Genomic DNA, 27,672 nt, shown 5'->3' with positions numbered 1-27,672 from the left:
TTTTGACTCATTCCGCAGATGAGCCTAAAAAGTCGAGACTATGCTCTCCAGTTGTTAAAGAGTTCTCCAACTCAATTTCAAAAGTTTTCCATCTCCAAATAACTCATTCAATTACTTGTTTTCCTCTCCTTAACATTTTCAGTATAATTAAAAAAAAAAAAATTGACCCATAGATGAAGGATAAACCCAAAAAAAAAATAAATTAATAAAAAAATAGATCATTCAGAAATTAAAGAAAAAAAACTAAAAGGACTACAACTAATGTAAAAAACAATTTAGGGACTTGTACATAATTTTCCCATAACAAGCCAAAAAAAACTCCAGCTTTGTTTATAACCAGCAATGCTGAGAAGCTCATCTCATTTGAATCCACAAATTCCTCTACATCTCCCTCTCTCTCCTTCACTCAGAGCACCTCTACTCCATCCTCATGGCCACCGGCGTGCTCTTCTCCTCCTCCTCCTTCCTTTCCACTCTCCCTTGTAAGCCCCATCATTCTATCCCCTTGAAGAAGAGACCAAAAAGGGTATCTTTTGTTGGTTGCAGCAGCAGCAGCAGTGAGGGCTCTGGTGAGAGCCAGAATCAGAGCGGAGGAGCTGATGACAAGCCTTCTTTCAATCCATTTGGTTTTGTCACTGATAACCCTTCTAGCCGCAGCGCCATCCAACTATCCGAGTCCCCTGCCGAGGCTGGGAATGTTGGCCAGATGCTTTATGTATGTCATTTCTCAAACCCTTCATCATGGTTTTTTTTATTCTGTTAATTGCTAAGAATTTCTAGGTCTGGTGATCTGGTTGCATGGTGCACCTTTGGATTTTCTAGGGTTTTGTTTGTCTTGGTAATCTGTTGATTGTAGGATGTACGTATGCTATAGTCACCAAATTACAGGTAGGAAATCTCCTGGGATCTTGGTAATGTCTCAAGCGAATAATTCAAACTTTCCAAACTAGGTTTGCTTATCAGACATGGTTTGTGTAGTAGAAATTAATTTCATGATATCAAGTTATTTCCTTTCCACGTTATAAGATGCACATTACCTGCTTATAAGAAACAATAAGAATTTTTCCAATGAAGGAATTCAGTAGTGTTATCTTCAATTTTAGAGAGGAGAGTATGTAGATTTTAACCCTACCTATGACTCTTATTTTCCTATATTAACAATCAAGTGTCAACCTCCCTAAGGTTGAACAGCTTCAAATTCAAGGGTGTGATGGAAACATAAGGAAGCTAATCTTTCATTTGTATACACTTATGAGGATACTGACATCTTTAATTTCTTGAAAGCACATTTAATTTTTGCCTTTGATTTTTGAATTTGGGTTTATAACCTCGATTATTAGTTTTTGCATTTGTTCCTCTGGCAGTAATATTTTGCCTTTCTATTGTCAAGTTTGGAAGTTATTTTTCACGCCTATGTACTTGTTTATGTATTTTTATGTGTCTATATTAGTGAGGCAATATGTGAACAACTTATATATAATGCAGAGGATAGAAGACAAGGGTAAAGATTATGGCACTTATGTTAAAGCTGGTAAATTTCGGTGGTTTGTGAGAGAAACAGGTAGGATTTATTTTTCTTTGACTGTATTGATTGTTGGATTACAATTATAAAGTTGTTCCAAACTTCGACTGAAATTTCGTCTCATTAGCACTGAAGGCCCTTATAATTGGATTAAATTTTTGTTTTTGTTGATAGGGTGTAATAAGGTTGATTTGAGTTGAATTCTATTCAACCATAAGCTTTCACCTCTTTTTTGGCATTATTGTTATAGCTTTGAACTGTCTCTCCTTGCAAAATCATTTTCACCTTGGAAAATTGAGGAACCCTTGCATTTTATAGTGAATAACTTTCTCACTAGATTTGGACGGTTAGAAATTTCTTTTGACAAGAAAATTAGACATGGTAGAAGAATGCACCTTTAATTTGTTTAGGAAACTAAACATTTGGTCAGCTGATTTTTGTACTCATTTAGAGCCAAAGGTATTTGGTTGTTTGAAATAAATTGATCGCCAAACCTCTTTTGATCAATTTCTGTAATTACTCTTTTGTCTTGTCTGCGAATTTATTTTTGCTTCGTTGTTTATGCTGTCATATGGCTAAGTTGCATGTTACCTTAGCTTATTTACTGTTGAACACTATATTTTCATTTATAAGTTTATCCCAATTTTCAGATTATAATGCTTTAAATTAGTACAAAGATGACAAAAGAAAAAAAAAAAAATTCCTGTTTCAAAAGTTATTATTATAAATTTTTCTTTTTTTCTTTTTTTTTATATTTTTGCATTTAGTTTTCCAATTTTTAGTTATTGTTTCCTTCTCAAAGGCTTGGTAGGAATGAGGTGTAATTATTTGCATAAATTTGTGTCACTAGCTTATTGATAGATATTTTGTATCGGATTAATGCTGGCCGGCAATCAAGTGCATTTGTAGCTAGCATTCTTCTTTATGCTTATTCTACATGTGTAATTTCTTCCTCCTTTTTTTTTCAGAAAGTTGATTTTGCTTATACTTCATTATATAGAGTGAATAATTTTTTATGTCAAATTCTATCAAACTAACTCATACATTTAGATATTCTGTTAAGCAAATGCCTCTGATACAACAATTATAATCATTATGCTAAGTTCACCAATCATATTAGGATAATCACATGCTTCATCACATGAATTAGTGTTGGAGTTCTGCTCATTCTTTTCTGATCATAACAGTCCATATGTTGGCTAGATTCTTTGGAGGTAGCTTGTATCATTCCCACATAAACACAAAATGTCATTTCCAGAAAATTGATGTTCTGTACAGTTATTCTAGTACCTTAGTTGAGCCTTTTGTCTTCACATGTGTCATCAAGAATTATTTGCGGCTTGAAATGCATCTGGAGCAACAAAAGAACACAAGCAAACCTTTTCACCTCCCTGTGTGGTTCTGGAATTATTAACACAGATGAGTCCACATATTGTTACCAGTTTTCTACATCATAAACTTCCTAATGCAAATATATTGAAATATCTACGAAAAAGTTAAGCTATAATGTTTTCTACCTTTTTCGCAAAGGAAGATCATCATCATCACCATGTTATTTTATTTTATTTTAATGATGAAAGATCTTTGATTGAAGTGTGTGCTTTAGCACCATGATCCTCGTCTTTATGGAGACTTTTTGTCCTGCAAATAATTCTATTAATTTTGGTATGTTTACTTTGTTAAGGAACATCGAATAGCCGCAATGGGACCATTGTATTCATCCATGGTGCTCCAACTCAATCATATAGTTATCGAGTGGTTATGTCTCAGGTTTGCATTTGGCCGCCATCTTTTTCTTTGCACTTTGCTAATTAATATCTGTTCTATTGGTAAACAATGTTAAATGTTGTCTACAACACCAAATTTTATGAGATATATATGGATCACTTGCTTTACTGCTTCTTTAAAACAACATTGTAGATCTAGAGTGTCAGAGATGGCATCATAATGTTTTGAATTATACTTGAACTTCACATTCACCATTCATCAAAATTTGGGGTTACTTGAAATTGAAACTTCTATTCTGAAGATTTAGCCACATTTTATTTCTTCCTTTCATCCTTTTTAGTTCCATTTTCTCTATGAATTTATGCACCATTATATACTTTCATTACTTGGAGGTTTGATAATACTGTATTATCTTAGGAAATTGAGAATCTATGAAGCTGATTTTCATGTCTTGTAATAAACCATCCTAGATTTGTTTTAACTAATAAAATACCTTTGCAGGGGTATAGCAATACAGCAACCAGAGTCTCTTGTTACTGTTTTTTTTTTTTTAAATATTGTGTACCATAAGTTGTTGGCAATGGGTGATTTATTGAAATGAGAGCGGAAAGATAATCTTCTAGCTACTTCATTCATTCTTCTAATAGGCTGTTTATAGAACTCAAGAAATCATATCCAAATTTATATGATTTGGTATAATCCCATAAAATAAGTGACAACTCCTAAAATATAGAGTTACTGTTTTATTAAACAAGAAGCATCCTTAAAAAACAATAATATCTAAACCAAATCAAAGAAATCCAGACTGGTTTGATCCTGCATTTTCTACATGTCAACACTTTCCTCATGCTTGGAATTAAATTGCAATCATCCTGAGCATTCCAACAAGAGCTTCAAACGCTGGTTTTGGAAGACCCTCAGTCAACATGTTCTGTTGAATGCTGCTTTGTTGGCATATACATTATGCATATCATCCATCTTCAATTTTGCTTTTAATAAAATGAATATCAACTTCCACATGTTTTTCCGATCATGATGAATAAGATTATGAGTTATACTAATGACTCTTTTTCAATTACTGAATAATCTGGTGAAGAGTTTTCCTTGAAGAATCAACATAGTCTAATGATAGTCTGCACCGAAGCAGGATGAGCCAAGCCTGTTGGAATTTAACTGCCCTAAAAATGAGAATGAATAAGAGAGCAAGTCCATGAGACCTAGTAGCCAGTATATATATAATATTGATTCATGTGTACATTAGGCCCAACCCAACTTCGTAAGTTTGTGATAATATTTAACTGGGATTAGTTTCTTTTACAATTATGTAAAATAATATTAATTAGAACTTCTTTAAGTTAATCTTGTGTAATAATACACATATATGCTAACATGCATATATAGTATGTATTATTGTATTTCCTTGTGCAAAAAAAAAACCATATTCTATTGTTTAACCACATGATTCACGCTTAGCAACGCGTTATGATATACGTAGACATGGAATATTGATGAAATAACCAACATCCTTCTATGGAAGTACTATTATATCTGTCTAACATAAAACATTAAAGATAAGTCATAAGTATGGAAACTTATTAGACTTACTGGATTCATCTCGGTATTGTGACAAACCATATTCTTTCATCGTGATTTGGTCAAAGGCTATTTATAGGTCATTTAGGATGCTCTCATCTATTACTAGAAATGTTAGATCCCTGTTGATCAATCATTATCTTCATGTGTATTTTACTATGTCCGGCACATATTATCCATGATCTCATGAACCTTGGTTAGGCATGTACCACAAGTTTTACACAGATGATATAACTAAGCTAGGTATTGTTTGTGTTCTTCCATTTAAGAATAAACCACTGATAAACATGTAAGATTTCATTGGACATTTTCAATGTGGATCAGTTCTGTGAACTTATCTTTCTTGATGAGCACCGCACTCTTATATTAGTATCGCCACACAGATAATTGTGAGATCAATCATCCCTTTTGTATAGATATGTATAGAATGTGCCAGTTTAATTGATATCATAAACCTCTTTAAATGATATGTTAATTGGGGATAGTGTTGAATTTGAATTACAACATATTGAGATCTCATTGGCATGTTCTCATCATGGCAATCAATCATTGCCCAAAATTCATGAAGGTCCTTTTGTACTCAAGATTGCTTCTCAAGCATGTGAAATAATGAGCGCAATAATTGATAAGAAATGACAATCTAATAAAAATCCATAGAGCTATGCATGTGATTGGTAAAATCCATAGTGCTATGCATGTGATTGGTTTCTAGGGTACTGAAAAACTAACACCATGTTCAGTGAAAGAATATATTTTTTTGAAATTGCTTAATTCTTTCTGCCTGTCTGAAGCTAGAACCAATCCATTTGGCATTCCAATTGCTTCATACACCCCTGTGAGAAACCATAACCAGGACTCAATGTTTCCTGACTTTGTAATCCTATAGGCTGTTGGAAACAACTTGTTATCATCATTAATTATAGTTGCAGCTAATAGGACTCCTTCGAACTTGCCTTTAGATGACATCCATCTAGGCCTAAGAATGGCTTACACCTTGTCAAGAAGCCTATATTGCAAGGACTAATGCTAATCTTTCTAAAATGCCATCCATAACTTTGTTGGACCTTATCAAGTTTCACTGCAGTGCCATTGTTCTTTTTGATCTACTCCGTTGAAGTCCATGATCTTTCAATAGGACTTATCCAACAACCATAAATGGTAGACATCACACTCACCAAATGAGGCACACCTAGAGGCTCTTTATAAGATTCTAAGATACCTCAAAGGATCCCCAGGACAAGGGCTATTCTTCAAGAAAAAAAGAAGATAGAAAGGTGCAAATATTTACTGATGCCGACTGCTCTAGATCAATTGAAGATAGGAGGTCTACTACTGGGTATTGTACTTATGTATGGGAAAACTTTGTAACTTGGAAAAACAAGAAACAAAATCTTGCGGCGAGAAGAAGTGCAAAGCCAGATTTCAGTGCGCTATTGCACAAGGAATGGGTGACGGACTATGGTCAAAAAAGCTTTTGGGAGAAACTAAGAATTACAAGAGAGCTCCCTGTTAAACTCTATTACAATAAAAATGTGGCCATTAGTATATCCCTTAATCCAGTTCAACATGACCGAACCAAAAATGTTGAGGTAGATAGGCACTTTATTAAAGAGAAAGTTGAGAATGGGATTATATGTTTGGCATACATTCTTACAAAGAAGCAAACAGCTGACATCTTCACTAAAGGTTTATCCCATCAGAATTTCAATGATCTTATTGGCAAGTTGGACATGATTAATATCTACGATCCAACTTTAGGGGGAGTATCGAAATCATTGAGGACATTAGAGGAAGATTATAGAGCTGGAATAAGCTGGAAGTATCATATTACTAGGCTGGAATCTCACATGTAATTGGAATCTTTTGTACCATAATTAACATTGATTACTGGATAGTTAATTAGGCTAATTGGTATAGCAGATTCTTAGGCATACTCATATTTTTACCAATGAAATACAGAATTTCAGTTCACTTATGTTTTTCAAAAGTAAAAACAGTGTTTCAAAATTTTTGCAAAATGGTTTGAAAATCAGCATTTTCTGATCTGACAATATAAAAGAGATTTTGCTGAATTTCTGGGGAATTTTTGGAGGGATATAGGTATTTTACTTTTGTCGATATATCGTGACACTCCTTAACAAGGGCAATATTGCTGAAAGAAAAAAAAAAAAAGCATTTAGTGGAAATAGCCCAAGCCATAATGTTCTCTATGCATTTTCCAAAATATCTTTGAGAGGATGCCACTTTGATAGCATCTTATGTAATTAACAAAATGCCTACTTTGGTTTTGCAATATGTCACACTCCTAGAGTATGTTAGAAAATGCTTTCCTGATTGCCACATTAATTCAGGTTTGCGTCTAAACTTTTTTTGGCGATTGCCACTTTAATTCAGATTTGTGTCTAAAATTTTTTTGGCTGCACTATTTTTGTTCACATACCCAGCCTCGGTCCAAACTTGATCCTAGAGCTGAAAAGTGTGATTTTATGGGATATGCTCCAAATAAAAGGGTACAGATGCCATACTCCTCAAGCTAAAAAATTTCTGGTGAGTATGGGTGTTTCCTTTCTTGAAGATCAATCCTATTATGCCAAACAATGTCTTATGGGAGAAAGAAAGAAAAGAAGAAATTTCTAGAAGACTACTTTGGATCCCTTACTAAATTCTCTTCTCATCCCACCTCTGTCCATTGTTTTTGAATGACAAGTTGAGAAATAGGGTGTTCAATCTTGCTGAATTGCTCCAAGCATAGATGGCACGCAAGTTAAGGAGAGAAACTAACTTGAGCAACTTGTTCCCAAACCTAAGATATTGGTTTATATTTGGAGAAAGACTCAGCAAAATGGTAAAGACCAGCCAGACATTTTGCTACAAAGCCAGTCAAATTCTTTGGAAGAAGGTCTCCCATGTAATTTAGGTAATCCTTGTTAGATCAATAATATATGTTTAGACGGATAAGAATGTCTGCTGGGTTAAGTTTAGAAAATCTAATCTTACTCTTTTTTAAAGAAAACTAAAGAAAGAGAAGGATGTAACGTTAGAACTAAACGAATAGTCTTTTTTGACTCTATAATTGAGGCACAACTCTCTTTGAGTAAGACCAAGATTAGGGTTTTCTAAACTTAACCCAAACAACAATATTACCCCTCGAAACATATATTATTACTCTAAAAATCCTAACTTTGGTTGTCAAATGTTATACCCATGGATTGCAATCTTCCCACAGCCATTAGAAAAGGAATCCGAGAGTGTGCACAACTTTCCATTGAAAAGTATTTGTCGTTTGATAGACTTTCAGATGGTAATAGAGCATTTATTTCAAAACTATCTAATATTGTTGTTCCTAGAACTATTAAGAAGCTCTGGATGATTTAAGTTGGTAATTTGCAGTTATCAAAGAGATGAATGCTTTGGAATAAAGTGGTACTTGGAAGAAAACAGACCTGTCTAGGGAGAATAAGACCACAGGGGTGCAAGTGGGTATTTACAATGAAGTGCAAAGTTGATGCCTTGATGGTAGTGTGGAGAGGTATAGCACAAGACTTGTGGCAAAAGGTTTACACAACCATTCGGGGTTGAGTACCAAAAAACATTTGATCCAGTTGTCAAGATGAACTTAATTCGGGTTTTTACTATCCCTGGCTGTAAATTATAACTGGCTTTTACATCAATTAGCTGTGAAAAAAATGCTTTCTTTAATGGAGATCTTGTGGAAGAAGTCTATATGAGAGCCTACCTCCAGGTTTGAGTAGAAGTTTGGTGTGTATAAAATTTGCAATTTTAAAAAAAGAAAATCCCTATATGGCCTGAATTAAGCGAATGGTTTAAATGCTTTGGGAAAGTTGTGAAAAAAATGAATACCGTCAAAGCCAAATAGAGCATATTACAAAAGAATGTAAAGTACCTATCTTAATTGTCTATGCAGATGACATAATCCTAACAGGAGATGACAGCGCAGAATTGGAAACGTAGAAGAAGGGACTTGCAAGAGCTTTGCGATAACAAACCTGGGAACATTGAAATATTTTCTTGGAATGGAGTTTGCAAAATCTGAGGAGGGTATTTTTGTCACTCAATGCAATTGCACACATGACTTGCTTGATGAAATGGGCTTGCTCAGATGCAAAGTTGATGAAACACCTGTTGAGCCTAATTTGAAGCTACAACATTCTATAATTGAAGATTTGGTGAATGTAGACCGGTTTCAAAGATTTGTTAGAAGTGATCTACTATTTACGTACACATTCAGACATAGGATTTGCAGCAAGTAAAGTAAGGCAATTCATGCATTCACCAGGACAGGAACACTTTGAAGCAACATATAGGATCCTAAAATGTCTGAAAGGAACTTGTGGTAAAGGTCTGTTATTTAAAAGACATGGACAGGTTCATGTGGAAGTATTTACAGATGTAGATTGGGCTGGAAGCATTATTGGCTGGAAATCTACCTCATGCTATTGTGCATGTATTGGAGGAATTTTGGTTATTTGGAGGAGCAAAAAATATAATGTAGTGGCTAGGAGTGATGTAGAAGCCGAGCTTAGATCAGTGGCTCATGAAATTTGTGAAGTTTGTGGATCAAGAGGTTATTGTAAGACATAAAGATTCGAAGTACCTCATGAATGAAAGTAACAAGGCAGCAATTGCAACTGCTCATAATCCTGTTTTCTTGATGACAGGACTAAGCATCCAGAAGTATTCAAGCTAGCTTTAGGGTGTGTGTGTCGAAAACAAGAAAATTTCCAGCATGTGGCCAAAACCTTTGTGACATCAAAACTGTAAATTTTTAGTCAATTCTTGGTGAAATCCTGTGGCATATGACAGCTGTAGATATCTAGGCTTATCCAATGCTATAAAATAGGAGAGTTTAAATTTAGAAATCAGAATTAGTGGTCTGCTAGTTACTTTTTATGCCTTGTATCTTCTATAAATTGTGTCCCTGTATTTATAAAAATTGAGTTGAAGCACATACATTCCTGTTTATACTAGATCATTCACTAATTTGTGTCTATGAAAATTGTGTGAGAGTGATGGTGATGCTTTGGTAGGTTATATTTTTATGCTTAGCCCACATCTTTGTCTAAAATTTTTATTGAAATTATTTGGAAGGGATCATAAGGTTTAGCTAGGTGCCAAAAGGCCAAAAGTATATACCTGCAAGTGTGGGTAATATTTTTATGTTAAGCACACATATTACTTTAGATTAGAGGGGAAACTTAAAAAAATTGTTTTTCTAATGGAATTGCTTTGTGCTATACAACTCCTTTCCCTTTACAGCTTTCAATTTATGATTTGTATACTTGGTGGGTGAGAGTTATTGTTCAAATACAAGTTATAACTCATTCCATTGCATGCATGAAAATGCTTATTTCTAATGTGCGCCACTATGGACAGCTATTAGTGTGCATCTGTTATTAAAGATGGCACAATTTGTAGACCTATTTATTGTACCTTCATATTGAGGTTTGCATATCTCAATCCTAAGTAGTGATCTATTGGTCAGATGGCAGATGCTGGCTACCACTGTTTTGCACCTGACTGGATAGGATTTGGATTTAGTGATAAACCCCAACCAGGATATGGATTTTCTTACACTGGTATATAGAGCTTGATTATCATTTTCACAGCAATTATAAACTAAACTTCTGTGATTTGATTTTCTTATATTATGGCATCCAGAAGAGGAGTTCCATGTAGAATTTGACAGGCTTCTTTCCGTGCTTGGTGTCAACTCACCTTTCTTCTTAGTAACCCAGGTACTGGAAACTTATCTTCATGAACATTATCTTGTTTGAAATATCATACAACAAGATAATAATATTTCTTTTTAGCTTAAACCGTTCATGGACTTAGTTACTTGAGATTGTCTTGAGTATTTGGAGCAATTCATGTGGTTTATAAATTCTAATTTCTCCTATTAATCTCTAGGGTTTTCTTGTGGGTTCATATGGATTAACCTGGGCTGTGAAAAACTCAGATAAAGTTTTGAAAGTTGTCATTCTGAATACACCATTATCTGTTTCGTCTCAGCTACCTGGGCTTTTTCAGAAGTTGAGGTTAGATCCTATCATCTCATTTGCTGCATCAGAATCTAGTTTAGAATCTAATTATGTATTTTTTATTGATAACTTGATGTGATTAACCATGGTCTGTTTTTATTGATATCTATGTATAAACATGCATTTGTATATATGAGGAGAGATATGTATATATCTGTACATACGTGTGCACCCACACATCCTTCATTACATTTGCCATGTATAATAATATAGGATCCTGCCTTTATGTATCTGATTCAATTATACTTTTTCTTTTCCCTATACAAGTTTTGTGGCAATTAGGTTTTCTGTAAACGGTATATTACAATGCAGTACTTACCTGTCAGGGAAGTCTCAACCTTTCTGGCAATAATTAAATAACAAAAGTAAAAGATAAATAAGAAAAATAGTAAATATGCCTTATGAACGTAGAAATAGCCTTGATGATCAAAATTTTTTCTTTGCTTAAGGTAGTTCTCTTTTATGGTCTTTTTCTAATTTGAAATCATAACTATATTTTTTTAGCTTAACCTTTCAAAAAGAAGTTGCTATTGACTTGTCTAATTATGTGTTATACATCTTCTTTCCTTTCAGAATTCCTCTTTATGGTGAATTTACTTGCCAAAATGCAGTTATGGCTGAGCGTTTTATTGAAGCAGGTAGCCCGTATGTATCCTACATCTACTGCTCAATTTGTGAATTTTCTTTTGTTTCTTGATTTATATTTGAACAGAGAGCCAAATTAATCTGCATTGCTGTCATTATATGAAGGCACAACAGGGGCATTCCAATTGCCTGAAGTCTAATAAAAACTGAATTTTTTTTGTTTAAACATCATAATTATACAGAATTTTAGAAATACACCGTCCTAAACATCTTTCTTATTTGAAAATGTCTATTATAAAGGCAGTTTCAAGATAGGATTTCCAAGTCATATATTGATAAAATTATGGCATTCCAGTGATATCTAAAAGCCCTCTTAAATGCGTTAGACAATCAGAATGTTTAGATTTAGAAGATTTGTTTGATTCCATAGCATAACAAATGAAACTAATGTGTTATTCATAACTTGAATCCATTTTAGAGTTAAAAGTGTTGGACATCGCACGCACATCTTGAACATGCAATAAATTCTGATAATCTTATTAAGCTCATTGTCACTCCATATTCTTAAGGCATAAAGACGCAAGCTTATGAATCTTCAAAGTTAAATGAATTTTCTAGCTTTGGACGAAGGATCAAAATTCACAAAAAATGCTCGTAAAACATTAACAATCAGTTAAAAAGTTCCAGAGATAAGTAAAACAATAAGTATTGTTTTGATAGATAAACTATCACTTGTTACAGAGATTATTCCCTTCAACATTTATTGCATAAAAGCATAAGGGTCAAGATTGTGTAAGCAGCAAGGGGAGTCCTTTTGCTAATGCAGTAACTCTTTGATGAGATTCTAAAAAGCTGAGTGTCTTATGGTTCATCATTTCAAACAAAGGAATATATGATTAACAATATATTATGACAAATTTGACCCCATTAATCTATAAGAACCAATGTAGAACACAATAGTTTAACTAGACAACAAATTTTATTGAATCAATCTATAGTTTGTAATAATCAGTGTTTTATAATGTGATAGTGCATAGATGTATGGACTATGCTGACACATACATGTTCTAAAAACAAGGTATTTCAATCTAATTATAAATTATGAAAATATACAAATATCAGATAGTATATTAGAAGCTAATGCATTGATTACCACAGATAGGAATGATTAAGTTTAATGGGATAATTAATTTGGCCAACAAATTGCAGAAATAGATCAATATTGGCAATGTAATTGGCCATATTTAATGTTTGTCTAAAAAGTTTTAGATTTATAGCTAATTTGATATATTGTTTAAAGTTTGAACATGCTTGGATTTAAGTTTATGTTTTTATATATAGTTAATTGTTTGTTAAAAAAGATAGTATAAATGTGCAATATTTTATTGTTAAAAAATGTGAATTATTGGTAAATTAGTTTTATGTCTCTTAGTAATAATACACATTTTTATTGAGTTTTAAATTTCTAAATTATCATATTATTTAAATATTTTTCTACGTTTTTACATTTTGTATGTTTGAATTATCTAGAAATCGAAAAGTCAACTGTAACACTTTGAACTATCTTTAATGAGAAACTCTGCCGACTGTTGAAAGCTAATATGAAGTTGCTTGAGGCAGATGTGTGGTGTAGTAGGCATAGGTAATGGATGCACCTTATATTGCAAATGTAGGATCCTATAACTTCCCTCGACAAAATGGGGTAAAGGTGAAGACCTTTTTGTGTAAATTTCCCATCCCATAGAATGTGTCTCTTTTTCTTAATTTGATTGTTCCTTGGGAGAATTTATTCTTATGGATGCTTCTTTACAACTTGATTGTTACATGTAAGGATGGCCTATCCTTTCTTTGAGAATGACCATTACCCTAAAGAAAGTCTAGTCATAGAAGGACTAAATAGTTGCGACTGGAAAGTGAGAATGAAAATAATCGAAACAGGTTGGTTGTGGTAAAATTGAAGCATTGGGCTAACAAATAAAGGTTGTCCATTGCCTTGTCATGATTTTTCTTTATTCGAGCTCAGTTTTATTTACTTCGTTAAGTTAGTATATCATCTTGCACATAAGGTAATTAAATTTTGGATAATGTATTGGTTTTAGTAATTAGCACCATTGATTATTTAAGTTTTCCGTGGTGGATTTGGTATTAGAATTTCCAAAAGTTGTAAGTTGCTAAATATATATTTTTAATCGATTTCTATTAGTAAGATTTAGTTGTAAATTAGCTTAGTTTTGAATTTACATATGAGAACATTACAAGTTGCACCTTTCAACAGATACGTACTGAAGTTGGATAAAGCAGATGTATACAGACTACCATACTTGGAAAGTAGTGGCCCTGGATTTGGTTCGTGTTCTGACTTTATCATCTGAATTAAATGTATATTGAGAACTTGATCTTTTGTAGTTTCTACATGCATGTAATCATTGTACTAGCAGCATGCCTTTATTATATTTTGGTTCTCCCTCCTTGTATAAGTTTTGTGTTATGTCTTTATTCTGGAAATGTTACTTTTATAAGAACATGATGATTTGGTTTCTATGAATATGATAGTATTATATAAATTGCAAGCATTTATTTCTGCCTTAATTCCCTAACATGAATCTTAAAATCAAAAGACTTAGAAATTGTTCAAAAGAAAGGAACTAGCAAGGAATGACAGTTGAAGAGGAGAGGTTGGTTTGCTTCAAGAGAAGTGAGGGTCTTTAATGTTATTTAAACATTGAACTTCAATTTTACTTTACCCTTTCAAATCTAAGTTTGGACCCAAATAGAGCCGCTGAACATGTGGCTTTGTCTAAGGATGTCGTGACTTAGCTGACTTGGCCAACTATGCTTTGCAGAGAGTTTATTTGATGGTTACGGAAGATGTTGTCTTCAAATGACTATAATTAATGGGTAGATTGGATTTGGAAATGCTGTTGCTGAAGTTAAATCTGGTAGCTCATGAAAGACTGAGTTTCATATTTTACTTAAATTTCAATTTAACTAGGCTTCTGCTAAATTTCAGAGTTTGAGGGGGAAAAATAACACAAAACTTGAGCTAAATACACATTTTAAGTTGCATTGTATGTGTAACTAACCTATTGATAATAATTAAGAGGTGAATTAGATGACTTCACACTGGATAAATTAGGTTCACAATTAGGAATAAGGCATCAATTGACACAATGAACACATACGATAAAGACCACAAATTTATGTGGTTTATTTAAATCTAGGCATATATTCATGGGAGAATAATGCAATTGTTGCTCCACTACTACTTGGAAAGATGCAAATGCCATAGGAAAGATGCCACCTCAAACATAATGCACACTTCGTCTTTTTCTTCTTCTTTCTTTCTTTGGTTCACAACTCTCTCTAGATCTAACTCTATCCAATGGTGAGGTGAGAATTAAATATGAGTAGTTGTAACTCCATGAGTAATAGTCCTCAAGTAGGTTATTTCACTTCACCCAAAACTTGACTTGACCAAATGGGCTTGTGGATCCATTATCAACAATTTTCTATTTGAAGGCAAATCACCAACTTTCAAATAGCCACAATGCTTTATTAAGCATTGCTTTCTGATCTCCAAGCTTACATATCAATGAATGCACAAAGCTGCTTCTGCACATTATCACTTATTCCTAGTTTTATTTCAGGTTTATTTTTTTAAAACTTTTCTCAAATTTTTTTTTGCTGTTATTCCTTTTTGATTTTTCTCTAAGTTTATTGAATACCTATTACAAACAATGATACATATGATAGTACTAGACTTAATACATTCTTTGTTTCTTTAATCATTAGATTACATCTATAAATTTAACCTCTTATGTGAACGAACTATTCTAGCGACTTGTTTTTTTGTCAAAAGGATTAACTACTGATAACTATCATGTAATTTTTATCTTGGATTGTCACTTATTAATATTTTAAATTGGGTGTGTCTTTTTATTTTTTTAACACAATGAATTTTGTTGATGCTCCTTTTCTGAAATAAATGTATTGAAAGATCCATGCTTTTGTAGCAATTCTTGAAGCTGCAAGAAAAGCAAATTTCAAAGATATATTGACCCGGATAGAGACTGGATTTTCGTCTGTGAGGTAACATTCAATTTAGTCTATTTACTATAGCTTTAAAATTTGATTCAGTAAATCAGAGCCAAAACACTATTTGATAATCCTAGTGAAAGCTTTACTGCTTCTTTAACCAGCGAAATGACTGCCCCAATAATTTGTCATTGAGCCCACTTCATTGACTCCAATTAATTAAGCCCACTAACCACTAACCAGTGAACTTATTTGAAAAACATGATAAAGATACCACCATTAACCAATGAATCCATCTAAATTGAACCTGCATTTCTTGATCTCTCCATGTAGATCAACAATGTGAACCCATTTTGAATTTACACTTCATACACTATGCAACAAGTAAGACACACTCTAATTGAATTCGAATCAACTAGGACAATGATTAGCCACTATACACAGTCCAAGCATTCTAAGTTGCCACTTGGCCCACTTCTAACACTCAACAATCCACTTGGTCCAATTCTAGTAAGAGTAGTACTTAAAATCTTAATCCACTTGACCATGTGCAACTATGCAAGTAGGAATTGGCACGGGGCGGGGATCCTCTTCCCACCCACTTCCCACTCGAGGTCGGGGATTCCCATCCTTACCCCCATCTGGGCGACCAGGGGGAAGGAAGGGACCCTATTCCCCGTGTTGTGGGAATCTCCGCTCTTTAAGAAAAAAGAATCAATAAACTAAAATCATGGATTCATGATATTGTTAAAAAAAATTAATTAAATGAAATCAAAGACAAAATGGTAATATTATTTAAAAGAAATCATACTCATCATACACTCTATAAGAAATAAGTTTTACATGCAAATAACATGATAAAGCTCAAAATATAGTTAAAAAATACCACATGCTTGATCAATGAAATCACATCTTTGTAAGTAAAATATAAGAAAAAATGAAAATTATTTATCAAGCTTCCGCATTTGCTGCTGCAGCTGTTGTCTCTACAACAATAATTTTCTCATGTCACCCTCAAGTTGGCTATAATTCCCTTTCGTCATCAAAGTCACCATTATCAGTTATCATAGGACTGGAGAATTGCAAATTTTCAAATTAGAGAACTTTTAAGAAGAATTATCTAAATCATTTATGTGTAATTTGTCCCTGACTTCTATGGTCAATGTTTGCATAGAAGAAAGTTGAATGCAATGATATATTGTAAGTGGCTTTGTATAAGGCTATTTCTAGAAAAAAGGCCTTTGTCATAAACAAATTAGATTTCTTACATTTTCAAATTTGATACTGTCCACAAAAAAAGGAATTGAGAAAATCAAATTGCTTGACTGGAGTTTGACAAAACCGTGCCGCAATTGCTGGTTCCCGGAAGAGGTGGGGCAATGGCGAGAGAGAAATTGGGAAGGAAAACCTAGTGGCAACAGTGAGAGAGGATGCGGGGCGAGTCAGGTGACGGTAGAATAAGGGAAAAAGCCAAGGATAGGTTAAGTTGTTAAAGACCAAACAAATTTAGGGATTTTATATTTGGATTTTTTCTTTTAACTACTTGTAAAATTTATATTTGTAAATATGTTAAATTTCAATTTGGGTAGATAGTGCTTCATCAAGTTAGGGAGTGCTTGCCCATCTCCGCCCTACTGGTGAATCCGTAGATTGTTTCCCCTTCTCTGTCCCCTAGGAAAGGGGAACGGAAAAGGGGCAAGAAGCTTGTAATTTCCGCCCCATGCTTATCTCTATGTGTAAGTCCAACCATCCACTCAAATCTCTTTTTTTTTCATTATCATTAGATTATGTACTCTTTACTTTATCATTCTTTCTTTTCATCCTCCTTCAGTTTTATCTTCTGTATAGTTGTACCCTAATGTCGTTTCTCTTTGAATATATGATCATCTTCATCCTTAATTCCATTCCTCCATTTAAATCTCAATCTTGTGTAACTTTCTCACTGGCCAAATATCCTTTTCCTTTTGAGGAAATAAAGCTAGAAGGAGAGGTTGAGTCCCTAATCATTCTTTTTTCTCTTCAAAATGCCTACTATTATTCTTTCTCCCTATACGACTATCTTGTGGTTGTGCCCTGATCCTTTCTTCTTTTAGTCGTTTGTTGCTTGCTACCACTATGTTTACAAGTTGTTAATCCTCATCTTATGAAAAGGAAATACCTAAAATCAAGTAAGTTTTTTTATTCTATTTAAACGTTTTAGATTAAAATTATCAATTAAATGATTAATATAATAAATTTGAAAAAAATAACATCTTTCATTTTTTGTGATAAAAATTATTTTTTTAATAAAATTGAAAAAACAGGTTAATCAAATTGAATGGAGTAGTTTACAATAAATGAAGAATTGTTTAACCATTTCTAACCAATCCACATCTACCCTTGATCCGAAGAAGGAATCCAATCTTTTGTCTAATCAACTCAATCAATTCTTATTATCTACCAATCCACATTGTGAGAATAGGAGAAATAATTTTGATATCAATTAAGAAAAGAGTATAAGAGTATATATAGAGAAATAGGGTAAACTACATATTTAGTCACTAAACTATTCGCGTTTTCCTAATCTGGTCACTAAACAAAAAAAAATTTCAATTGGGTCACTAACGTTAGCATTTCATTCCAATCAAGTCACTCGCCACAACGCCGTTACCTTGATGCTGAGCTGGCGAGCCACGTCACCTGACATGTGTCAGATTTTTTGTTGGGCTGTTGACGTGGCATTCCACTTTAGCAATGACCCAATTGATTTTTTTTTTTAGTTTAGTGACCTGATTAGGAAAATGCAAATAGTTTAGTAACTAAATATGTAGATTATTTTAGCATCCTGTGCATTTGTTCTTTAAATGAAAAGCAACATAACAAAACAAAACACCAGTATTTTCAAAAATTGTTCAAAAAGCAACATCTATTTGTAACATAACAAAACATAAGTATTTTCTCCCAAAAACACCACTAACATAACATAACATAATTAAAGACATACATTAGTTTCTAGTTGTTGAACACAACAAAAATTGCCTACCCATTTTGGCATTCTGAGCTATTACAAAAGAACAAAAAACTTAAGTGATGTTTACACAATTAGGGCCAAGGTTTAAAAAGGCGATTGAGGCGTACGCCTCGAGGCGCGCCTCAAGGCGAGGCGGTGACGGCCTGCCTCGAGGCATACGCCTCCATGGCTCGTGGCGAAGCTTGCGCCTCAACCGGGTGAGGCGCTCCGCCTCGAGGCTCGTCGCCTCGAGGCTCAAGAGGCGTACGCCCCTCAAGAAGCAACAAAAAAATGCCAAGAACTAAGGGCCGAAGGGGACGGTTGTTGCGGAGGTCGGAGAGGATGCGGGCACTGAGGTTGCGAGCCTGGCGTCTTTGAGCGGGCGCGTCTTTGAGCGGGTGATGATGGTGGCGACGGGGGCGTCTTTGAGCGGGCGCGTCTTTGAGCGGGTGATGATGGTGGCGACGGGGGCGGCACGTCTTTGAGAGGATGATGGTGGCGACGTGGGCTAGGGTTTACAAATCAAACATTATCAACGATTCAACGGTTGAGATTATTGGAAAATAAAAATTAATTATATAATATATCAAAATGTTAATAAATTATTAAAAATATTAATAATTTAAATAATATCAATCATTATCATTATCATTATCAATGGACGATGAAGGCTAGGGTTTTTACAAACTTATAAATTATAATCATCAAATCATTATCCATTAATTAGATTATTCTAAAAAAATTAATTATATAATATATATATTAATAATATATCAAAGATGATAATAAAAATTATAAAAATATTTAATATGTTTATAATTTAAATATTAATTTAACACTAATAATTAATATACATTAACCATTATTCTTTATTCATTATCTACAAGTTATTTAAAAGTATTTTTTATAACATGTTTTATAAATAATTATGAAATCAAAGATAGGAAATCAAAACAAACTCTCTTGCACATAAATAAAACAATTTTTTTAATATTTTTTAAATTAATAAAAGATGATCATCAATCACTAATAAAATTATTAAACATTAAATATGATTTAGTTTCCAAATTATCACATTATAATTTATAAATATTTTGTAGGTAAAGGAAAAAGGCCAATAGCATTGGTGGACGAAGAATCCGAATGGGAAAAGGATGATGTGGAAGATAAAGAAGAAAATGATTTTATGAAAAATTTTTCTAGTGATAGTGATTAATGAGTGATGATAGCGTCAATGTTTTTTGGAACAACTAGAAAACAATTTCTTAGTAATTAAATCAACTATGAAGTTTAAGTTAAAAAAAAAATATGAAAAACTAAAGACAATGAATTATTTTATTATGAATTTTATGATTATTTAGTCTATATTATGAATTATTATTTACATTTTTCAAGTTTTTGTTGAGGCTTACGCCTCGGATCGCCTCGAGGCTTACGCCTCGCCTCATAAGAGCAAAACGCCTCAAGTACGCCTTTCGCCTTTTTAAACCTTGATTAGGGCAACCTCGCCAATAACAGTCCTTCTTGTCATGTCTCCTATTTGATGTTATCTCTTTATGTTGCCTCTTCCCCTTGGCTGCAATTCCATTTTTTGTTGAATCTCCCAAATACCTTGACGCCACTGGCCTTCCATGTGGTCTATGTGGTTGGATATTTGCAGAAATGGTTTCATTGGTACAAGAATTTTGTGTGTTAATAAGCACTTGAGAAGAAACCTGCACAAAAGAAGCTTATAGTACTCTTGGATCAATTTTAATCAAAAAGAGAATACGATCAAGAACCACAAAACATTCAAGAAAAGTGAATTAAACCCTTCAACGATCATCCAAGAATGAACTCATAACCCCTTCAGTGACTAAAAGCCCATCGTATTCGTGTCAAGAACACAATTAGAAGCAAGAATCCAAGTTAAAAACCCTAAAATTCATCCAAAAAAGAAGTACACTGAGAACTTGAAGATTTTTTGTGATTGGGATCCATACCTTGGATGTCTTGGAGCTCAGCTTCGACATCATCCTCCATCCACCACAAAACCCTCGTCAAAGAAACCCTGAATTTCTTGCAATCTCTTGAACCATACAACGAGGGCCAAGATCAATAAGGAAAGAGAAGCCTTGAACCTTTTTCTTTTTCCCCTAAGGAAAAGGGGAAAGTGTGATGAGTTTGGTGCCAGTCAAATCATCACGTGAAGCCTAATGCTGAAGTGGAATCCACATCAACAGCCCAACAAAAAATCTGACATGTGTCGGGTGACGTGGTGCGCCAGCTCAGCATCAAGGTAACGGCGTTGTGGCGAGTGACTTGATTGGAATGAAATGCTAACGTTAGTGACCCAATTGAAATTTTTTTTTGTTTAGTGACCAGATTAGGAAAACACGAATAGTTTAGTGACTAAATATGTAGTTTACCCTAGAGAAATATTAGGGTGTGTATGGGCCCAATATGGCCCATTAACCAATCTAAGCTCTAACACTCCCTCTCAAGCTGGAGCATATATATCGAACATGCCCAGCTTGTTACATAGATTACTAAAAACTTTAACACTTAAACCCTTGGTGAAGATAACCCGCTAGTTGCTCAGATGACTGGGTATATGGCGTAGAGAGATGACTCCCTTTAATACCATATCACGAACTTAGTGACAATCAACCTCCACATGCTTGGTACGCTCATGGAATGTTGGATTGTTTGCAATAAAGATGGCGGCTTGATTATCACATAACATCTGCATAGGTATTGTGATGGGGAATCTTAACTCAGATAGAAGAGACTGTACCCAAACCATCTCACAAGCTGTTTGTGCTATTGATCTGTACTCTGCTTCGGCACTCGATCTTGAAATCATATTCTGTTTCTTACTTCGCCAAGTAATCAAGTTTCCACCAACATACGTACAAAAACCTGACGTAAACTTTCTGTCACCTTTGTTGCCAGCATAACCTGAGTTAGAATAGGCTACAATGTCTAGGTGACCATGATTCTTGTAGAGAAGACCTTTGCCGGGAGCTCTTTTAACATATCCAAGCACCCTCAGAGCACCCTGCCAGTGAACTTCTCGTGGCTCATGCATAAACTGACTCAAGAGTCCAACTGCATAAGATATATCAGGACGAGTAAATGTTAGATAAATGAGCTTGTCAATCAAATGTCTGTATTGACCTGGATCTTTGAGAGTTGGGAATGATGCCTCCTAGAAGGGTGGTGACTGCTCAATAGATGCTCTTTGGTTTACAACCCAATAAACCAGTCTCCTCAAGTAAGTCTAATACATACTTCCGTTGTGAAAGCATCATCTTTCCTTTGGCATATGCAAACTCAATACCAAGGAAGTATCTGGGTCGTTCCATGTCTCGTGCAACGAAATGCTTCATTAAATGCTTCTTAGTTCTCTGAATGCCATGATAATCGCTACCCGTCAACAAGATGTCATCGACATATATCGCAAGTACAATACATCCAGATGAAGTGTTCTTATAGAACACGGAGTGATCCACATTGCACCTACGAAAACCATCTCCAATTGCAATTACACTAAATTTTTCAAACCATGCACGAGGACTCTGTTTCAAACCATAGATCGCTTTCTTGAGCTGGTAAACTACATTCTCCCCCTGAGCAACATACCCTGGAGGTTGCTTCATAAACACTGTCTCAACTAAGTCTCCGCAGAGAAAGGCATTTTTTACATCGAGTTGACAGAGTGCCCATGAATAGTCATAGCTACCGACAGTAGAATGCGAATGGAATTCAGATGAGCAACCGGTGAAAAGTCTTAGCATAATCAACACCATAAGTCTGAGTAACACCACGGGCCACCAACCGGGCTTTGTAGCGATCAACTGTACCATCAGCTTTGTGCTTGATAGAGAAGACCCATCGGCAAGTGACGACGCTGGTATCAGCTGGGCGAGGCACGAGCTCCCATGAACCACGAGATCTCAAGGCTTCCATTTCCTCATCCATTGCCTTCTGCTATTGTGGAAGCAGACGTGCATCGTGGTAGTTCCTGGGGATCGACTCAGCAGACAAGGAAAGAGCAAATGTGTGGAAGGACGGGTGAAGATTATCATAAGAAACAAAAAGTGAGATGCGATGTTTGTTACAAGAACGAATACATTTGCGAAAGGCAATGGGAAGATCAAGAAACGGGTCTGTATCATCTGGGGAGACAATCGGAGGAGGCGAATTTGGCGGTGGTACATGTTGGTGGCGATAATAAACTTGTCCAAAACGACCATCATTTGGATCTATTAGAGGCGTCACACTAGGCACAGGCACAGGTGGAGTAACCGAAACAGGAATAGAGAGAACAATATCAGACGACGTAGTCAACAAATCGTGAGAACTCGAGTCAGCAAAAAAAGATTGTGACTCAAAAAACGTGACATCCATAGACACAGTACTTCCGACTAGTCGGGTGGTACAAACGATATCCACGTTGGTTGCGGGAATATCGGACAAAGACACATTTAAGCGCACGCGGGCACAACTTATCCAAACCAGGAGTTAAATCCTGAACAAAACCAACACAACCAAAAACACGAGGAGACAAGCGAAACAACTCAGTATTACGTAGAAGACGACGTAGAGGGGCCTCTCCCCCTAGGGGTGCAGAAGGCATACGATTAATAAGATATACTGCAGTTAAGATAGCATCAGACCACAAATACCTAGGGACATTACGCTCCACTAAGAGATTGCGTGCAACATCCAAGATGTGACGATGCTTTCGTTCAGCAACCCCAGTCTGCTGAGAGGTGTGTGGACAGGTGGTTTGATGAATAATCCCAAAGGACGCACATAAAGAATTTACAGCAGAAGATACAAATTCTAAAGCATTATTAGTACGAAGACATTTGATAGTAGTGAAAAACTGATTTTGTACTTCCAAAATAAATGTTTTAAGAACATCAACAATAGATCGACGGTCTTTTAACAAATATACCCATGACACTCGGGAAAAATCATCAACAAACACAACATAGTAATGATGACCGGAAATAGACGCGACTCTAGAAGGTCCCCAAACATCACAATGAACTAGATCAAATGACGACTGACTAGACACTAGAGTAGAACATTTAAAGGTAGCGCGATGATGCTTACCCAACTGACATGACTCACATTGAAATGACTCGACCCGAATCCAAGGCAAAGCCTGCTGAAGACGACTAAGAGAAGGATGACCCAATCTACAGTGCCATATGAGTGATGACTCGCTGTCCGAAATAGAAGCTTCCAAACCACAAGGAATATCATCACACACCAACGTATACACGGCGTCACCATGATTACACCCTAAACCAATCCTCTTCCCCATCCGTAGATTCTGATAAGTGCAGTGAAAAGGGAAAAAAAGTAACTACAATTCAACTGTTTAGTGATCGCAGAAACAGATAGCAAGTTGACAGGAAAATTAGGTACAAAAAGAACATCATGTAGTTTAAGTTGAGAGGAAGCTTGCACAACTCCTTCTCCTGACACTGAGCAAGATCGTCCATCGGCAATTGCCACAAAATGAAAAACAGATGGAGAAAGATTTTGAAAAAAAAGATTTTATACATGTCATGTGAGAGGAGGCCCCGGAGTCAATAATCCAGGAACTGTCCCTGGAAGCAAGAAAGGCATTATCTAAGGAAATAGGAGAAGAGACTATGGCATGAGAAACTGTGCCCTGTAGCTGCTAGAACCGTGCAAAGTCCGCCCGAGAGATAGTGACTAACTGTTCAGCACCAGAAGTAGGTGACGGATCGGCCAACTCTGTACTAATATTGACCATTACCGGACGACCATGCTTATCCCAACAACGATTCTTAGTGTGGCCCGTCCGTCGACAAAATGTGTACACAAACCTACCCCGAGAATCACCACAACCGGCTCCTTGACCACCACGAGAGAAGCCGTTATCATACCCACGAGATGAAGACATGACGACGAAGAGACAAATCTTTCAGCAACAAGACAAGGGCATCACTGGTGAGGGTTGAGGAACATCACCAGGTGCCCGTATAACAACGGAAACGACGAGAGATGAGTGGTGGCTAGTGGTAGAGGCGCGTGGGGGCCACTAGGGTCTAACCCAGTGCTCTGGTACCATGTAAGAATAAGAGAAATAATTTTGATATCAATTAAGAAAAGAGTTCAAGAGTATATATAGAGAAATATTAGGGTTTGTGTATGGGCCCAATATGACCTATGAACCAATCTAAGCTCTAACACACATAAAATAGCAAGTCCTTAAAGTAATGTTCCTACTAGTCGGCTAATAGATTATGGTGCTAATAATCATATGACTCTTCTAGATCTTCCTTGGTCTTAATAATCCTAAACCAGTTTCTACCAAAAATAAATTGGTAATCTCAACTTACCCCATCTCACCATTAACCTGTGTAAGTACAAAGAAAATGATCCTAGATTGTGGATATGATCCTTACAAATTGATAAAAACATCACAAATTAGTTAGTGGATATGATCCTTACTAAGATGATAATAAAAGCAAACTATTGGCTGCATAACTTAGCAAATGAAATTATAAAATCTGAACCTTTTTCAACAATAATGTCTTGGATGCCCCTAAATTCACCATTTTGGTTCGGTCTTCCCTTAACCGATGGTACCTTTCTCAAAATTATTGGAACTGGGCCAGATCTAACTTCTTATAAAACCAAACCAAAGCCTTTTTTCTTTATACTTAGAAAGTTTTGACCCACATTGGATGTAGAGACTTATGTTCTTGTACTTAAGGCTTTTGCTTTTATGCCTTTGGATTTCCTTTTAGGCTTTTGTTGGGCCATAACATTATCTACCACACAAGCACGTGCACTCTACCTGCCTAACTAATCGGCTGACTGACAAGTGGCGGTGTGTGTGGCGGTGGTTTCCACTTCGCTGAGCTTAGCTTTTTTCATATTCTTTTCTTGTTTTGTTTTTTTTTGCTTATCTCCCAATAGCTTCTTTTATAGCTATTTGGTGCTTTTAACCTGTATTGTGGACTGTTGGATGATCATCCACTTATATATATATATATATATATATATATATATATATATATATATAGTTTACGTCGTAGAATGTCCGATAAAAAGTGAGAGAGAGGAGTGGTGAAAGTGACGGGTAGGGTTAGGATGCAGAAAGAGAGGGCCGTGGAAAGAAGGGGGAGAGTCCCGGGGTTGGATGGGGACTTGGCGCCGTTGGATGTTGATCCAGCGGACATCCAATGGTGTTTGCGGACGTCTATGGATTTCAAATTGAAGAACGTCCACATATGACATGGACTCATATATATATATATATATGTACGTATGCATATATCTACATGCTTGGCTATCTCTAGTTGCTAGTTATCCTATTTTTTCAATAAAAAAAAAATTTATTACTTCCAACCTAATCATTGCCCATCATGCTTCTATTTCTCTTATAATTACATTTGACTAAAGTGTTAATTGCATGTTATAATCACAATTTGCTAACATAGACCCTAAGCCAAAAGTAGACAAAAGCTTTATACTCCAAATTGGAATTTTCTCTCATTTCCCATCTAACATTAATTGAAATTGTCTTTGATCATAGGCATCCAATCAACATAGTGATATTTCTGCCATTATTTGGAAGCTTAGGATTGCCCTTTCGGAAAACTCTTTCTTCTACCCATGTTGATTTCTTGCTTTATGAAAGAATTTCATTATCAACTTGTGGGCTTTCCATTTTGTTTGATACTCGATGCTCGTATTTTCTTTCTACGAAAGTTAAATGTAGAGTTAACCATGGAGCTATTCTCTTTATCCACAAGCTTTAACGTGAGCATTTAGATTGTACATCTGTTCGATTATCTAAATTAAAATCTCATCTTTTTAGAAATCAGTTAGATATGTTTTTCCCATTGATTTGGATATTTGGTTTCCCATCTTAATTATCCCAACACCAAATATCAAGAACGACTTACAATTACAATCCAAATCACACACACACACACAAAAGAAAAAAAAAGAAAAAAGAAAAATTGCATCTTTTACCCATTCCAGATTCTTTTGTCTCTTACAGTATCATCCAAATACTATTGGCATATAATTTTCAGAATAGATATTTACTATAAGTTTAATATCAAGTTGTTTTGTGATTAAGCATATATAAATTTAATTTGGCACAATCCTTTTGTAGCATTTTATAATTTCTTAAAATTTGTTGGAGTCCCCAATATAGCATTGTTGTATAATGCACAAGGCTGTAATGTAATTTAGTATACTTAAGAAAATCTGCATAAGAATGGTTGACGTTTTTGTCTGCTTATATTGTGAAGTGTAACTATTACTCACAAGATAAATGCTTCTCTGCTTGTTGGGATTACAGTTGGGAAAAACCTTTACTTGTTGCATGGGGCATATCTGACAAATACCTGCCCAAAGCTGAAGCAGAGGAATTTCAGAAGAGAAATCCTGGTGTTGTCAAACTTAATATCATAGAAGGTGCTGGTCATATGCCACAAGAAGACTGGTAAAGATAACTTATCATGATTTTGTTAACAAATAACAGTATCCTATAGCTCTAAAATTTTTATTACTAGCACTTCTTCCGACACACATGCTTTAACTTATGAATAGGCCTGAGAAAGTTGTTGAAGCTCTGAGAGTGTTTCTGTAAATTCAATCATGAAGAGTAGAGACATCATATTAGCTCTGTGTGCATCTGAGGATATGGAAAGGTTTTGTTCGACCATCTCATATTTCAATCACCCTTTAATAATCATTGTTACTCATTATTACTTTTGTTTTCCTATTGCAAACTGTGAAGTATAATCTCTGTTACTTTGCAGGATATTTGTGCTTGGATATATATGGTGTTCTAACTGCTAGTTTGCATATAGCATGGTGGGTCCGTGATTCTTATGGAAACAACGGTCAGACTATCTTTTTTCATTTCCTTTTCTTTGTAGATGAAATACGGTCCTGTGTCTTGTACTGAATGGCAGTTTCATGAAGCATATTATAAATGGCGCTTTTCCTGAAAATGTGCAATTGGATGGACATGTGGCCTTGTGAGTATGTGTGCAGGTCTGAAACTCTTCAAATTCTGCCATCAGTGTCAAAGACTACTGTACTGAAAAATGGAATCTCAAAATTTTAGTAGTTAATCCAATTGGTATGCCATCAGTTTATTCTTCCAA

General features: G+C 35.1%; 1 protein-coding gene across 2 annotated transcripts; it reads left to right on the top strand.

The window, feature by feature from the left end:
* The first annotated feature begins 353 nt into the window (after nucleotides 1–353).
* On the top strand, nucleotides 354–27,672 carry LOC120254696 (cis-3-alkyl-4-alkyloxetan-2-one decarboxylase). Of its 2 annotated transcripts, XM_039262750.1 has the most exons (12): nucleotides 355–715; nucleotides 1,486–1,561; nucleotides 3,207–3,292; nucleotides 10,347–10,440; nucleotides 10,523–10,599; nucleotides 10,772–10,899; nucleotides 11,476–11,547; nucleotides 13,763–13,833; nucleotides 15,501–15,576; nucleotides 26,859–27,002; nucleotides 27,110–27,210; nucleotides 27,322–27,672. In XM_039262750.1, exons 1-11 carry the CDS (start codon nucleotides 431–433, stop codon nucleotides 27,147–27,149), a joined length of 1,149 nt encoding a protein of 382 aa, XP_039118684.1. In that variant the 5' UTR covers nucleotides 355–430; the 3' UTR covers nucleotides 27,150–27,210; nucleotides 27,322–27,672. The 2 variants fall into 2 exon arrangements, with proteins under 2 accessions (XP_039118685.1, XP_039118684.1); XM_039262751.1 differs by lacking the exons at nucleotides 26,859–27,002; nucleotides 27,110–27,210; nucleotides 27,322–27,672 and adding an exon at nucleotides 16,500–17,051 and having other exon boundaries at nucleotides 354–715.

This window comes from Dioscorea cayenensis, unplaced genomic scaffold, assembly GCF_009730915.1.
Source record: "Dioscorea cayenensis subsp. rotundata cultivar TDr96_F1 unplaced genomic scaffold, TDr96_F1_v2_PseudoChromosome.rev07_lg8_w22 25.fasta BLBR01000581.1, whole genome shotgun sequence".
In the NCBI taxonomy this organism is placed as follows: Eukaryota; Viridiplantae; Streptophyta; class Magnoliopsida; order Dioscoreales; family Dioscoreaceae; genus Dioscorea; species Dioscorea cayenensis.
This window is presented reverse-complemented; position numbering and strand designations above follow the sequence as displayed.

Bases quoted from the DNA above. Each gene is read 5' to 3' on its own strand.
- LOC120254696 (XM_039262750.1), top strand. From the start codon at position 431: ATGGCCACCGGCGTGCTCTTCTCCTCCTCCTCCTTCCTTTCCACTCTC. The intron at 10,600-10,771 runs GTACTGGAAACT...ATTAATCTCTAG, and splicing joins CTTTCTTCTTAGTAACCCAG to GGTTTTCTTGTGGGTTCATA. The intron at 15,577-26,858 runs GTAACATTCAAT...TTGGGATTACAG, and splicing joins ACTGGATTTTCGTCTGTGAG to TTGGGAAAAACCTTTACTTG.